The following is a 13,911-nucleotide window of genomic DNA, read 5'->3' as shown; positions in this document are numbered from 1 at the left end:
CAAGCAAACAAAACAAACACCCATTGGGTAAGACGGCACTCCTATCATCCTCTCTACTTCTGCCGTCTTTTCCAGCCCGTCCGTACATTGTATCCTGAACGCCAACCAGCCTTCTAAAAAGTTCCATATGAGCAAATCGAGAAACAAAGCCTCGTGAAGCCCCAAGAAAAAGAAAAAAGTAGAGTAAAAAGGAGCCAAGGTCGCCCAGTGCGGCGAATCCAATGAATTTAGCAACACGTAGCTGCCAAAAGCAGAAGTTTCAGTGATCATGGACAATCATCTAGCAGCAGCTGCTCCGCCGTTGTTTCTGCCGGCTGTCGACCTGCTGGTCTTGCTCTTGTGTAGATCCAGCCCTGTCAATGGTCACAGCCGGTGAGAAGCCCGGCGGGAACAGCCAGCTCCGCCTGTCGCGTCCGATGCGGAAGCTCCCTCTGGCATTCATGCCCTCAAAGTATCCTCCGTCCATACCGGATTCGTACCCAGGAGTATTCGGAGTTGCGGTCGCCTGGAGAAGAGCCTGCTGCATTTTGCGGTTCTGCTCGACGAGCTTCCTGGCAACGACGCGGAAGACCTCCTCGACACCCTCGCCGCTCTCGGCACTGATCTCGTGACAGGCGTCCCAGCCAACCTCCTGGCCCCAGAAGCCGGAGCTCCGCTTAGAACTGGGGCTCCGGGGTTCGACGCCGCCCATTGAGGGATAGGAATGGCCGTTGCTGGGCGTGGCGGTCGGGGGCGGCGTGCTGCCGAGGCCGGGGGCTAGATTCTCGGCGACGTAGGCGATGCAGCGCTCAAAGGGGACTTGGCGGAGAGAAGGATCGCGGGCAACAATGTCGGCTTTTGTGCCGACGACGTGCAGCACGACGTCTGCAGGCAAGTTGCGGCGCAGCTCCATGAGCCACTCGCCCATGTCGAGGAAAGATTGGGCATCGGTGATGCTGTAGCAAAGAATGCAAGCATTGGCGCCGCGGTAGTATAAACGGGATATAGAGCGGAAACGCTCTTGACCGGCTGCAAAAAGAGTCAGCATAAAATGTTATGCAAATTACGTGATTTCAACATAGAAAAAAAGTCATCATCGGGCATTAAAGACGTCTAGGCAGCACCCAGCAGAGGAATGGCAGGGATGCAAAAGGCAATACGACAGCAATACAAAGCAGCAGATACACATACCCGTGTCCCAGATCTGGAGGCGCACAACAGTGTCGGAGTCATTGTCGACCACGCGCTTGGTCAGGAAACTGGCGCCGACGGTGGACGTCGTCTGGGCTGGATTGAAGGAGCCTTTGCAGTACCGCATCACAAGGGACGTCTTGCCCACGTTTTGGGCGCCCAAGACCACAATCTTGGCCTCGAGAGAAGACGACATGGTTTACGGAAAGGCCGTGCAGACGAGGAGAAGAGGGTGAAATCTCAAATGGGGTGCGGATCGAAGGGTGAAGTTTGGTAGGGAGAATGAAGCGATGAGTCGAAAGCGAGGATTGAAAGTTTGGACGAGCAAAAAGATGAAGGACGGGATGGCTGGCGCGCGGGTGGGTCGAAGAGGTTGCTTATCGCATTGTCGATCGCGTCAGCGTACTCGGAGACGGTGGCGGCGTAGATTCGAGAGACGATGCGAGGGCATCGTAGGGGGAAACAGAGACGACACGGGAGTGAATGAGAGGGAGGGAGAGGAAGAGGAAGAGGAGGAAGAAAAGTTATGGCGCGTTACTCTTCCATGGAGGGAGCTAAACAGCTAGTGGCGCAGTGAATCGACCTGAGCCCCTCCAAAGTGCCTTCAGTGGACGTTTGTGCTGAGTTTCGTCGAGGTGGGGGATGAGGAAAGGTAGAGGACAAGCCTCGTGGAGATGAGGCTATTCCGAGGTTTGTGATGTGAAGAGGAAAGGTAGACCAGTGGAGGAGGTACATGCAGTAAGTAAGCAAAAGCGGTGATTGTGAGGAGAAATGGAAAATGGACGTTCAGATAAGAGCCGATAATGGGCTCCCACATGGGAATGACGAATAGCTGCAATGCCGTTGCGGAGAGGCATTGTGGGATGGAGTGGAGGGGGGCTCTGTAGCAGTAGCGGCTTTAGTGGCCCCTCTACAGCCCCCCAGCGGGCTAATGTCACCGCTGACCAACGCTGTAAGTTCAAGGTTCCTTTTCACATGAAGCTGGTCATGCGTGTGCCAGGCAAATACAGGCTGCAGAGCTACCCAAAGGTCATGTTTTGTCTGGAGATGGTGCAATCCTGGCTATTGGTGGTCAGATGATTTTGAGACTATGGTGGTGTAGTAAACAATGCCATGCTGCGTGAAGGATCAGACGACAGGAGAGACAATGACAGGTAACATATTCGATGCTATTGAACAATAGAAATGGAGTTTACGCCAATAGCATCGCATGTACCTCGCCCACATGCGCGTACCCTGAACTAAAGCAAAAACTCTATTACAGCATCGTCTATCTGGTGACAGAGGATGCTTACCAAGCCATCATTATAGCTGTGAATATCCATTAGATCTCATCGACGATTAACACAGGCAGATGAAAGGCGGAGGCCCAAGATGGGGCCTTGCGCAGATTGCCAGATTAGGAAATCTGCGTCTCCGCAAATTGACCCATGTCAACGGCACTTCACGAGATTGACGCCATCGTCGGCCTTATCGTATACACTACTTAGTAGATAACAAATACAAATACACACCACCGTCAACCCTCAGTCTCTATTATAGTTTCCCAGCAATTTCTCTAGATCGGCTTCGGCTGACGTTAAGATACTGATGTGCTCCCTCAGAGTCCTTTCCTTTTCCGCATTAGCATCCTTATTGGGATCTTTGGTGATCTTGTCGAATAATGCATTGTTGTACATCCAGTCGTGCCTAAATAAGTCGTCAAATCCACGCAGAAGACATCTCTGTACAACTTGGACGACGACATTATCGATATATGTATCCCTGCATTTCTGTTCGGGAAAGCATGAGCCAAGCGAGTCAGTGATCAAGAGCTTTCTCTTCCAATCGAGTAACTCCATACCTTATACACCAACATGAGGTTCTCTAGCTGTTTAAGAGCCGTCATTCGATTCACAACGGCGAGCTCGGCGCGTTGTAGTAAAATGTCTGTCTCTTTATCTCCTGGCTTTTTCGATTCAAGTTGCACCGGTTCAGGCTTCGCTGGCTTAATTGTTTTGAGATTGTCGGAGAGCCTTATGGCGTTGGACTTGGCCACCATCCACATGTCTGGATGAAGACTCATGGGGGCGTCCCCTCGATCGTAGTCAAGTAATTTCAACGTCGCTAAAGCTGCTTCTTTTCGCTCCTCTAGCCTGCCAAGGATCTCATTTCCTAGCAGCCTCTCGGCACAAGCTTGATCATCCAGAACAAAACAGACCACATCACGTACAAAGTCCTCGCAACAACGGTAGCACTGATCAAGGTACTCAGAAGCCACCCGATACCATGGTTCAGAGAAACTCTTAAAAACTAAGTTCAAGATTCCATGGCCAGATTCAGATGGTAAAGTGCCAGACTGCGTTCTGTGTAACAGGACAAGCATTTGCTCGACATCTTTCGACATGGGATCAATTGGTTGAGTGACGTCCGGTTTCCAGACGTACTTGTTAGAGTTATGGCCTCTTGTCTTCATTGCTTCGTAGAATTCCTTGCTCTTCTTATCGATCTTGGACCGAAGCCAGCGACAGCTTTCTTTAGAAATGACAAAGAAAGGCCCATCCTTGTGTATGGCTGATGAAACTTGCTCCTGGTAGCTCCCAGTAGAAGCTTGATTGGCCAACTTGCGTAGATCGTAGATAGCGTTTTCGAGACTTTTTCTCATCTGCTGAGGGTCTTTTTCTTCTAATTTAGCAAGCTCATGGTTTTTCTTCTTTAGCGCTTCTTGTACACCGCGGTAGATTGGTAAGACTTGCTCGCTTGCCCTGTCTGACAGCAATGCAACCAGTCTGTTTCTGAGGTTCTGAATGCCCCATCGATCAGATGACTCCATTTTATACACTTCGTGCCATCCGTTCGGTATCTTCTCTTTGTACCGGTCATTATTGAGGTTCGGCGGAAATCTAGTCTCTGCAGCGAAAAAATCCCTTTCTTGTGCATCTCTATCATCCAAATTGATGTGGTAGTCACCATCTTGCGTCTGTGTAGGGCTGCGGTTGTATACAACATGGCTACCTAGACCAAATTGCTCGCGGTCGGGTTTCAGAACTTGTTTCACCCATCCAGCTTCTAATCCAGATCCCGGATGTGTCATGTCTGGCTTGGTTATAATCCCAAATGTCCTGTTAGTGCAGGCAGAGTCATTGACCATTTTTAAAATCCTCAAGTTTTCTAGATCCTCGGCTCCATTCAAAACGGCAAGTACAAGCGACGTTGTTCTTTGGATGTATTTTTTCGTATACCGCTCCACAAGCTCTTGATCTCCAACTGCCACAATGCCTGGAAGGTCAATAAGGGTCAACCGTGGTGCATGCGTCGGCGATGCTGGGTCTGGAAAGTGATACTCAATACTCAGCACGTTATGGGAAAACCTTCTCACGTCCGATATTCCCATAATCTCCTTTGCACGATTTATTAAGTCTCCAGGACAGTGCGATGATATTTCCACAGGATCTTCGTGATCTTGAAAGTCGTTTATTGCAGACGAATCATCACTTGGCCGTGGACAGAATCGGACTTTGCTCTTTATATAAGAGGTTTCCGCTCCAGAAAAGAGGCGTATCCTAATGTATAAGTATCAGGTAAGAGACCAGAGTCTATTTACAATCCGGTGTACATGGATATAACATACTCGATCGGAAATCTAGTGCATGCGCCGCCATCTCCCTTCGGAAATTCGAGTCCCGTTAGAGCCTCCAAAACGGATGATTTGCCAGAGGACTGCTGGCCGCATAAAACCAGCTCTGGGACATCAATATCTTGTTCAAGATCGCAGTGACGGATTTTTTCAATGATTTCCAATATCTTTGCCTTTTTTCCATCTGGGGGGAACTGAAATCTGGGCAAATGAGCTGCTTCAATAGTTTCTGACATGGCTCGATACTATGTTCTAGCCCTGGCGCAAGATGAGGTGGAATACGTACATATACCTATGTAGGCAGTTACTAGACTAATAGTCGCGAGTCTCAACAATCAGGCATCAATGATGCCTGATAGTACCTGTCATGCCGAGCGGGGGAAGTAATGTACATACATCGGTACATACACATATCTTAGTAGGATATACTTCTTGCTCAGCCTGATGCACTTGTCCTCTTGTGCAACCTACCCAATTACAAGTTCCGCACCTGGAAAGCGTTTTCTTATCAAGATCATACAAATTCTTCGAGTTGAAAACAATTTGGCGCTGAAAGCCTTCTAGAAAATACTTGAACAATGGTCCGACAGGAATTGCAAGATCAGGCTGTCGCAGCCGATGGTGCAGCCAATAATAGCCCGCAACCACCCGTCGAGACGATAAATGTCGAAGAAACGCCAGTCGAAATAATATGCAACGGTTGTGAAGATATAAAAATGCAGGTCGAATACTACTGCGATAAATGTAACGGGCCTCTTTGCAAAGTCTGCTTTTCGGACCGGCCGGTCCATAAGAAAGAAAATTCCTCCCACAAGAGTATTTCTTACGAAGCCTAGTAAGATCCTGAGAGATTGCGTCGAGCTGTTCTATATAAACTAATTAATAAAGCCAATTATTCAACAAAACTGCTGCTCTTCGTTTGACAGACCAAGAGCGCCAAAGACAGCACAATCGGGACATTCTTACTCTCTGGTTTTCGATCGATGAAGCGCCCAACTCCCAACTAGGGCTTCAAGAGTACGGCCGGTATAACGAATTGATAAAGGAGCACCAGCATCAGTTTTCTTTAAACCATTCATGCTATTCCCAGATTGTTACATTCATCGGATCCACAGGCGCCGGGAAAAGCACCCTGATGAGAGCATTGATGCAGCGTCCGTGGCTCAAGGGAGATAAAAGAGGCCCTGAGCCGGATGCAACGCACCTGCCAATACCAGGCGACCCCAATAGCACAATCCCAACATCTGGAGATGTACATCTCTACAAAGCACCTCTTTCCGAATTGAAGCGGCCATGGAATGTCTTGATGTACGCAGATTGTGAAGGGTTCCGCGGCGGGAGCCAAGCTGCAGCCGTGCAAGCAAGGGGAAAGGCTTTGAATAGCAAGACACCCCTCGATACAAACGCTCCAGATAAAGCTGCATTTCGCAAAAGAGTCGTATCATATTTAACAAGATGTGTTAGCAGAATGGTCAACCTCAAGAGCGATAGAGAAGAAGCTGTCAAGGAACTTTTCCCCAGACTTCTATACAACTTCTCCGATGTTGTGGTCCACGTCATGACAGAAAGCACAATGAGAGAGATGGAGTCTGAATTAACACGGCTCATTCAATGGGCTCAGAACTCTCTACACACAGCTGTCAACAGAGCCATTCTGCCTCGACTTATCGTTATAGTCAACAAATGTCCGAGAGGTGTTAAAACTTGGGATCCGATCCAAACTACGGAAGAGATTTTGCATCAACAGAGTGAGAGTGTGAAGCACAACAAAGTTATGCAATCTTACTTGAAAATGCACGGTTTTAAATTAGAAAAAGAAGAACAAGAAGACGCTTCCGAAGGGGAAGAAAATGCCGCCATCGAAGTAAATAAGGAAAATCCCGTCGAAGGAAAAGAGGAAGTGCCTGTCGAAGGTAAGAAAGAAACCCAAGTCGAGGGAAAAAAGGAAGATCCCGCCGAGGACAAAAAGGAAGACCACGTCGAGGAAGAAATCCAAAAGCTTGTCGAGGACAAAAAGGAAGATCCCGCCGAGGACAAAAACGAAGACCCCGTCGAGGAAAAAATCCAAAACCCTGTCGAGGACACAAAGGAAGATTCCGTCGAGGGAAAAAAAGAAGACCCCATCGCAACGCTAGGCAGCCTGCTGGGCCGCTGCTATTCTTCTGTTGAGATTATTCGTCTCCCAACAGTGGATAATCAAGATGTATTCTCTGAACAACTTCAGGCACTTGATGAAAGCATTAGAGACGCTGTATCGAAATCTGAAAAACAGAAAATCGCCTCCAGATGCTGGATTACAACTGAAATGCAAAGCAGACTATTTACAGCAGCTTTTGACCACTACAAAGAGAGTCTGGATAAGCCATTTGACTTCCTTGAGAGCCTATACTCAATAACGCCAGTTGAGGATAGCCTGGCTACATCTTGCTTCGAACTGCTGAAGCAGGCTAGAAAAGCTGGCCCCGGAACGAACAAGCTTATGACAGCAGAGGAATTTCCCAAGGTCGTCACACCTGTTCTGTGCTCTATGGTTGCTCTCGACAGTTGTCGTTCACCCATAAAGTACCCTGGAAGCCTGAAAGATAGATACAGGGGCAAGTCTATTGAAGTACACGACTCCCATGAAGTCGGCCTAGGTGACACCAGCACAATGACATACCAGGTGCGAATGAGCAAGGCGTTGGCTGAGTTCCTTGATCGAGCCTGTCCTTGTGAGTACCAAGACAAAAGCGGCAACATATGTGTCAATTCTCGCTTATCACATGACAACGTTTTGCATCACCAGAATAGTTTCGGAACAGTGATTGGGAATGGCACGTATGAATCAGACTTTGCGGATAAATTGTTGTTATGGTGGGATAAAGAATTCGATGGATATATAAACGCCGCGGACATCAAACTAGATGGAACGACATCCTCTGTTACGTTGCCGGGCCAGCTTGAGAAGGGAGACGAGCGATTGACTTGGGCGGCCCATTTAAAAGTTATTCAACAGCTCTATGGCATCATGCCAGCTCTGAACTTCACTGGCATGGGCATATGTTGCTGGTGCTTCAACAAATCAGTGAGATTATTAGATTGTGGACACGATATTTGTTGGAAATGTGCCCAGATGATGGGTGAGCAGGTGGTATTCGAGAAGGTTGATCCATTCTTCAGGATGTACAATTGTAATCTCCACCCAAAAACTCACACCTTCGAGAGGCCCATCTATATTCATCTCGGTCGGCCTCGTGAGTAAAGGGCTCTTGACAACCATGACAGCAACAGATAAATTTAGCAAAAGTCTCCTGATTAAAATTAAAGCTGATACTATGTCTATATATGTACTTGCTCCGAAACATTGCGCATGCGTTACACAACGCCAAAAATGCATCGGTCCTCGCGAATCTTAGGCTGGTAACGCCCAGCCTGTTTCAATTAGGCGCCTAGCATCGATTGGCCCAGCGCCTCAGAAGCTGAAATCCGCCCTGTGGCGCCTGTAACGGCGGCCTAACGCGGCTGTCGCATCGAGAGCCGGTTTTTTGAGTCATCAATATCCGAGTCGCTTATTAGACAATTTTAGAAATGAGAATACTAGCTTCGTGCGCTGTTCCTTGCATTGCCTTGTTGATAGCACGTATGATACCAGACATTTATCAGATTGATGAATAAATTTGTTAGAGATCAACAATACACACAAGCACATAAGAATTCTATTCAATATGAACCTGTGATGTACAATCAATTGTGTTCGTTCAATTGTCTTTGCTGTTTGACCCCTGCTGCCGATCCACCAACAGTTGAACACACCCCTGTTCACGATTCACCCACTCTCAGCCAACCATTCACCCCCAGCGCCGCCATCATGATGCAAAGCGTCATCCCAGAGGCAAATCGCTCCCGTGAAACTGCTGCAGCGGATTTGCGCCTACGAACTTGTTTTCAAGACACTTGATTGTCGCGCGGCTAGCCAATCCCAGACATCGGCTACGACAATCCGCGGCAGAATCGAGTTTGTCCTTTTGGTTGCCTCTTTGATCCCGGCGCTGATACGCGTAACTTGGGCTCTGGGCCAATCCATTTTACCACTTAGACAAAAAAAAAGTGAACTGGATGTGAACGTGGGTGTGCACTTCATCAAACAGACCAGGCCAGGCCAGACCAGGCTTTATTCACACAATCATGGCCAAGCCGACGATTATATAGAGTCATCGTCGGCCCCCTTCTTCGTAATTTACACACTCTCTCTTTTACGCCTCATTCCTTTTCTTTTTCCCATACCTACCTATAGGATTGCATCCTGGTGATACACTCTCTTACACATTATTACACCTTTCCATACCTCTAACATTGCATCCTGGTGATTCATTCTTTCATACAAATTAATAATCATGGCTGTCCTTTTAAGATTCGCTGTTCTCATCCCCTTAATATTCTCTTTCGTCGCCTTTGTCCTAACGAATTTGACGCTGTTTGCTGGAAGCAAGAAGGGTTTCATGGAAGAATATGCCGTCGTCAGAGTAAGTAAAAATCACCAACCAAAAGACGACTTACGCAGAGCTAATGCAGCCATGCAGATAAATACCACAATGCTTGGTCAAAACATACTGTCATCAGACGACAAGTCGAGCAACGACGACGATGACGATGGTGACAGTCTCTGGGACCAGTTCACAGACGGCCTCGACGACCTCGGAGACGCTGCCAAGGGCAAGATCAACGACATCGCCGGCGACATCATCGGCGACATTGCCGATGAGCTGGGCATCAGTGACTGGTACTCGCTCCACGTCATGAACGCTTGCTGGGGAGGCTTTGGGCCAAACGCAACGGAATCGCACTTCCAGCTCAACACCACCAACTGCACTCAGTCAGCTCCCCAAGGTAAGTCTGATCAATCTTCGTGATTCTTACTTCCAATACCCAGCAGCCCAACTAACTCAAGTCGCCATAGTTCGGTTCAATCTCACTTCACTCATGGACCACCAGCTCTCCCTCGGGCCCCTCCACATCGACCTCGCCAAGATCCACTGGCCAGGTTCCATCCAGCTCAAAATCGATGCCCTCAATGCCGCCCTGATGGCTCTCTTCGTCTTGTACGTCTTGGGCGTGGGCTTCAGCGGCCTCGCCATGCTGGCCTGCATCCCGGCCATCGTCTTAGGAGACAAGAGAATCCTCCTCATGGTGAACACAGGCCTCGCATCGTTTGCCGCCTTTTTCATCACCATTGCCAGCATCATCGCCACGGCAGCTGGATCTGTTGCCGTCAATGCTATCAACACTGAAGGCAAGCCAGTTACCGTGGTGGCTACCAACGGCACAAAGTTCTACACTATTACATGGGTCACCGCGACTTTGATGATTCTGTCGTCGTTATTCTGGATCGGCAAGTTTGTGTTTATCTGGAAGAAGGAGAAGAAGGAGCGCGAGAGATACTCCAAGGAGGGATTCTAAGCTGACATGGCTCTTGTCGGCGGTCCCTTTCCCTGGTGCTGGCGCTAGGACGAATGTCTGCATAATGACAAAGAAGAGAAAAATGGAGGGTGTAGCACTTGCACTATAATGATTTCCCGGTTTTTTTTTCTGTTTTCCTATTGTTCGCTCGTTATATCAGAGCTCAGGCTATGGACTGGATGGTTTGGCTTTAGGGTGGCTGTGGAAAGGCCAAGATACAAAATGCTACGAGGGCAAACCTCACTAATATGCACGCTGATAACAGCAATGATATCAATCTCTGAATAAAAAAACAAATCACTCTCTTTTGACCAAAATTAAAACACCAAACCTCTTATGCAGTGCTAGATAAGGCATTAATTGCAAGCATAATGTTGTTATTGGTGTTTATCCTTGTTTTATCTTGATACCATTGAATGCTTCGCTTATTCCAAGCCTCCGCAACAGCGCATTAGAGCCAGCGCCATCTGCGTCATACATTGCCCAAACAGGGAATTGAGCGCTTCGTCTCTGCAACAGCCAAAGCTCGTGACATCGACGATCTCGCGCCTAACATCAGGCATGAATCTTTTAAGTCCAACCTTTATTTTTCACTAATAAATACACGTAGATTGTCATTTCAGACAGAAGACTTGTAATCTTCATCAGCATATTCATAGAACCGCCCAAAAATGAGCTCCAAACGCCCAGATGCCTCCTCTTCCTCCCACGACATTGAGATTGGTGGTCCTAGCGAGACAGACTCTCTGCTCGACAGGGGCCGCACACGAGTGACACGATTCTTTCATGGTTTTGTAGACTTTGCGTTCCAGGGAAACATTTTGCAGATTGCGTTTGGTTTGATGTGAGCAGCTTTTTTCTCAATTCCCACTTACACACAACAAAGGGTATAACCTACACCAAGAGAATACAAAGACAAAGCAAATCCGCATCATGGAAACCCCCTTAAACTAACCACCACCAACCAGCCTCGCCGCCGCCTTCACAGACCTCGTCAAATCCTTTGTCAGCGCAATCCTCATGCCCCCCATCTCCGTCATCCTCCCCATCAACAAAAATATTGAAGAAAAGTTCGCCGTCCTCCGCGCCGGCCCCAAATACAATGCCTCCTCACCCGCCGGGGGCTACAACACGCTGCACCAGGCGCAAGCCGACGGCGCCGTCGTCATGGCCTACGGATCTTTTATCTACCAGATGGTGTCGTTTACCTTGATGGGCTTTTCGCTCTACGGGCTGGCGCATGTATATACGCTTGTTTCGCATGATCCTATTATCAAGTATTCTAAAAAGTGCCCATATTGTTTGAAGCGGATTAATGAAAAGGTGAGAGATTTTGTGTATATTGACTTTACTCTATGGAAAGAATCGAAGGACTAATACCTAGGCAAACACATGCATGTAGTCTCGCCGATGTATCAACTGCAGCAGCTGGCTTGACGGCAGAGAAGACATTGACAGCACACCCCGAACCACGCAGCGCGACACTGATTGAATCGTGGGCACCTCCCTGACATGTGCTATTTCTTCCGCCTGACAAGACAATAAGTAACCATACACAATCGCATTAAACAGCGTCCGAATGGTACCTTGGAGCATCCATACCCGACGCGAAAGCCTGGGGCTTATGCTCCATCTGTCGAAGCAATCTCTTATAATGCTGATCCCCGCATTGGCAATGTTCTTCGTCGGTTGGCTTGGCCATGCTTTTCCTGTATCTCACCACTATGTAAACGATGGCGACAAGATACGCGGCGATGACGAAGGACTTGGGCAAGATCGCCTTGATCCCGTGCAGAATTCTGCTGTAGAGGTTGTACCCATGTTGTTGGGTGGAAGTGGTGAGAATACGCTGGGAAGAATCCATTGTGGAAGTGGTGGAAAATAGATACGCTGGGAATCACTGAAGTGTAACTTTGAAGTGTGTGTAGTGATTGTGAGTGGTTGTATGGATGGTTGGCTTGGGATGTCATCAAGTCGGAAAAGAGAGGCTTATAAATACTAGATATGAAGGGCAATAACAAAGAAACGAAGTGATTCATGCTGGCATCACAGGTTGTTCAGAAAATATGAATCTAGGGAACAGGTGTCAGGTTAGTCCAAGCATAGAACACAAAGACTATGTTCATATAATGCGCCGTTTCATCTTCATCCCAACAATGCGGGTCCTGTTCAAAACGACATCGATTATTCTATTACAAGTGATTATGACGGTAATTCAAGTTCAAGACACTGAAAAACAAATGGCTTTTACACAAAGCTAACAACTCTTATGTTCATAAATTCTCAACACATATCCTACCTATTATACGTCTTCTTCGTTCAACTACAACATCATAACACCACCGACAACAGCAGCCACACCAGCCAACAAACCATTCTGAGCGTTCATAAGACCGGCAGCGTTGGTGCTACTAGGCGCAGCAGTAGTAGAAGAAGTGCTGGTACCAGTGCTCACAACGGTTGTCTGCTCAGCAATAGTCGTCGACGCAGCACCCGAAGAAATAGTCGTCTCCTTAGCAAGACTCGTAGACGCAGCTCCCGAAGAAGCACTCGTCTGCGAAGTCTCAGAAGCACCAGTGCTTGTAGGAGCAGAAGTTGAACCATCCGTGGCCGTGGAGCCGGGAGCGGCCGGGAGCTTCTCGAGGCCGGCGGTAATGGTGACGGGAACCTGGAACGTGAGGAACGGCTGGGTGCCCGAGGACGTAGAGGAAGTGACGCTGCCGTCGGTGCTTGTTGCGTATGTGTAGATGGTGCATGAACCCAAGTCTACCGCGCTGGAGAGCTTGCAGTGACCGCCCAGGGTGCTATGGGAAAATACTAGGTATCAGCTTATATTCACTCCAAAGTGGTGTCCTGTTTATATTCTTAGATGGTGGGAAGTTGTTGCTCAACAGGTGCTTGGATAAATGAATGGGCAACCGAAGACATGAGACAAATATCATCAGCATAGAGGCAGAATGTCACTTACACAGAGCCCTCCTCAATAGTATAAGTGTAAATCCATGTGCTAGGGCCCTGAGTAACGGTCTGGCTTTTTCCAAAGCCGCAGTCTTCGTCATCGGGTTTGACTCCATTGAGTCCAGGTGCACACCCATAGGCGTACGTCGTAGCCGTGCTATCAGCGCCAATAACAGAGCCAAAGTAAGCATGGCGAAGGGTATAGGGTAGTAGCAGAGAGACGGTAGTAGATTGAGCCGCCATTGCAGCGGCGCCGAAAAGCGCGACAAGGGCGAGTGAGCGAGCCATGGCTGATGGCGATGGATGAGGCGAACGCGTGTGTTGTGCAAAACTGCTCACCTTTATATATTGTGCGCTAATAATGGCTGTCATGGGTAGTTGTGTAACGGTGTGTTGGTCGTTGAATCCTACAGACGAAAACGAATGGCTATTGCAAGGATCGTGTCCAGCTTGAAGAGATCCAAGTGGGTTCTCGAATCTCAATCCAGCCTATTCATCTCCTGTTCCTCCCAAGGTAGCGGCACTACGAAGATGCTAGTCTCGGCCATTGACTTTACAAGTTAGGCCATGAGGAAAAAGGGTAGAAGGATCACCGGAAAATTAGTCATGCTGCCTGATTAGAATCTCGCGATATATTATCATGATGTAACGGAGCTTTTTGTCCCGCATCTTGTCTTGTCTTCTGAGCTAGGCATTGTGCCGGCTTACTTATATGGCGTGTTCCATAGCGG

General features: G+C 48.2%; 6 protein-coding genes across 6 annotated transcripts; 3 read left to right on the top strand and 3 right to left on the bottom strand.

Moving 5' to 3' along the window:
• Window positions 1-280: 280 nt before the first annotated feature.
• On the bottom strand, window positions 281-1,366 carry T069G_01279 (ras family domain-containing protein; the record flags this gene model as incomplete). The annotated part of the gene is made up of 2 exons (XM_056168489.1): window positions 281-1,008; window positions 1,171-1,366. The coding sequence occupies 2 exons, from the start codon at window positions 1,364-1,366 to the stop codon at window positions 281-283; spliced, it is 924 nt and encodes a 307-aa protein (XP_056033805.1).
• A 1,330-nt stretch (window positions 1,367-2,696) lies between these two features.
• Window positions 2,697-5,022, bottom strand: T069G_01278 (dynamin family domain-containing protein; the record flags this gene model as incomplete). Its single annotated transcript, XM_056168488.1, has 6 exons — window positions 2,697-2,942; window positions 3,014-3,305; window positions 3,597-3,817; window positions 3,881-4,059; window positions 4,120-4,712; window positions 4,781-5,022. The coding sequence occupies 6 exons, from the start codon at window positions 5,020-5,022 to the stop codon at window positions 2,697-2,699; spliced, it is 1,773 nt and encodes a 590-aa protein (XP_056033804.1).
• A 1,232-nt stretch (window positions 5,023-6,254) lies between these two features.
• Window positions 6,255-8,027, top strand: T069G_01277 (uncharacterized protein; the record flags this gene model as incomplete). Its single annotated transcript, XM_056168487.1, has 1 exon — window positions 6,255-8,027. The coding sequence occupies one exon, from the start codon at window positions 6,255-6,257 to the stop codon at window positions 8,025-8,027; it is 1,773 nt and encodes a 590-aa protein (XP_056033803.1).
• Window positions 8,028-9,159: 1,132 nt separating this feature from the next.
• Window positions 9,160-10,222, top strand: T069G_01276 (SUR7/PalI family domain-containing protein; the record flags this gene model as incomplete). The annotated part of the gene is made up of 3 exons (XM_056168486.1): window positions 9,160-9,288; window positions 9,346-9,652; window positions 9,723-10,222. The coding sequence occupies 3 exons, from the start codon at window positions 9,160-9,162 to the stop codon at window positions 10,220-10,222; spliced, it is 936 nt and encodes a 311-aa protein (XP_056033802.1).
• A 671-nt stretch (window positions 10,223-10,893) lies between these two features.
• T069G_01275 (large-conductance mechanosensitive channel, mscL domain-containing protein) lies at window positions 10,894-11,714 on the top strand (the record flags this gene model as incomplete). Its single annotated transcript, XM_056168485.1, has 3 exons — window positions 10,894-11,066; window positions 11,191-11,545; window positions 11,625-11,714. 3 exons carry the CDS (start codon window positions 10,894-10,896, stop codon window positions 11,712-11,714), a joined length of 618 nt encoding a protein of 205 aa, XP_056033801.1.
• An 831-nt stretch (window positions 11,715-12,545) lies between these two features.
• On the bottom strand, window positions 12,546-13,468 carry T069G_01274 (uncharacterized protein; the record flags this gene model as incomplete). Its single annotated transcript, XM_056168484.1, has 2 exons — window positions 12,546-13,026; window positions 13,191-13,468. The coding sequence occupies 2 exons, from the start codon at window positions 13,466-13,468 to the stop codon at window positions 12,546-12,548; spliced, it is 759 nt and encodes a 252-aa protein (XP_056033800.1).
• Window positions 13,469-13,911: the final 443 nt, after the last annotated feature.

This window comes from Trichoderma breve, chromosome 1, assembly GCF_028502605.1.
Source record: "Trichoderma breve strain T069 chromosome 1, whole genome shotgun sequence".
Taxonomy (NCBI): domain Eukaryota; kingdom Fungi; phylum Ascomycota; class Sordariomycetes; order Hypocreales; family Hypocreaceae; genus Trichoderma; species Trichoderma breve.
This window is presented reverse-complemented; position numbering and strand designations above follow the sequence as displayed.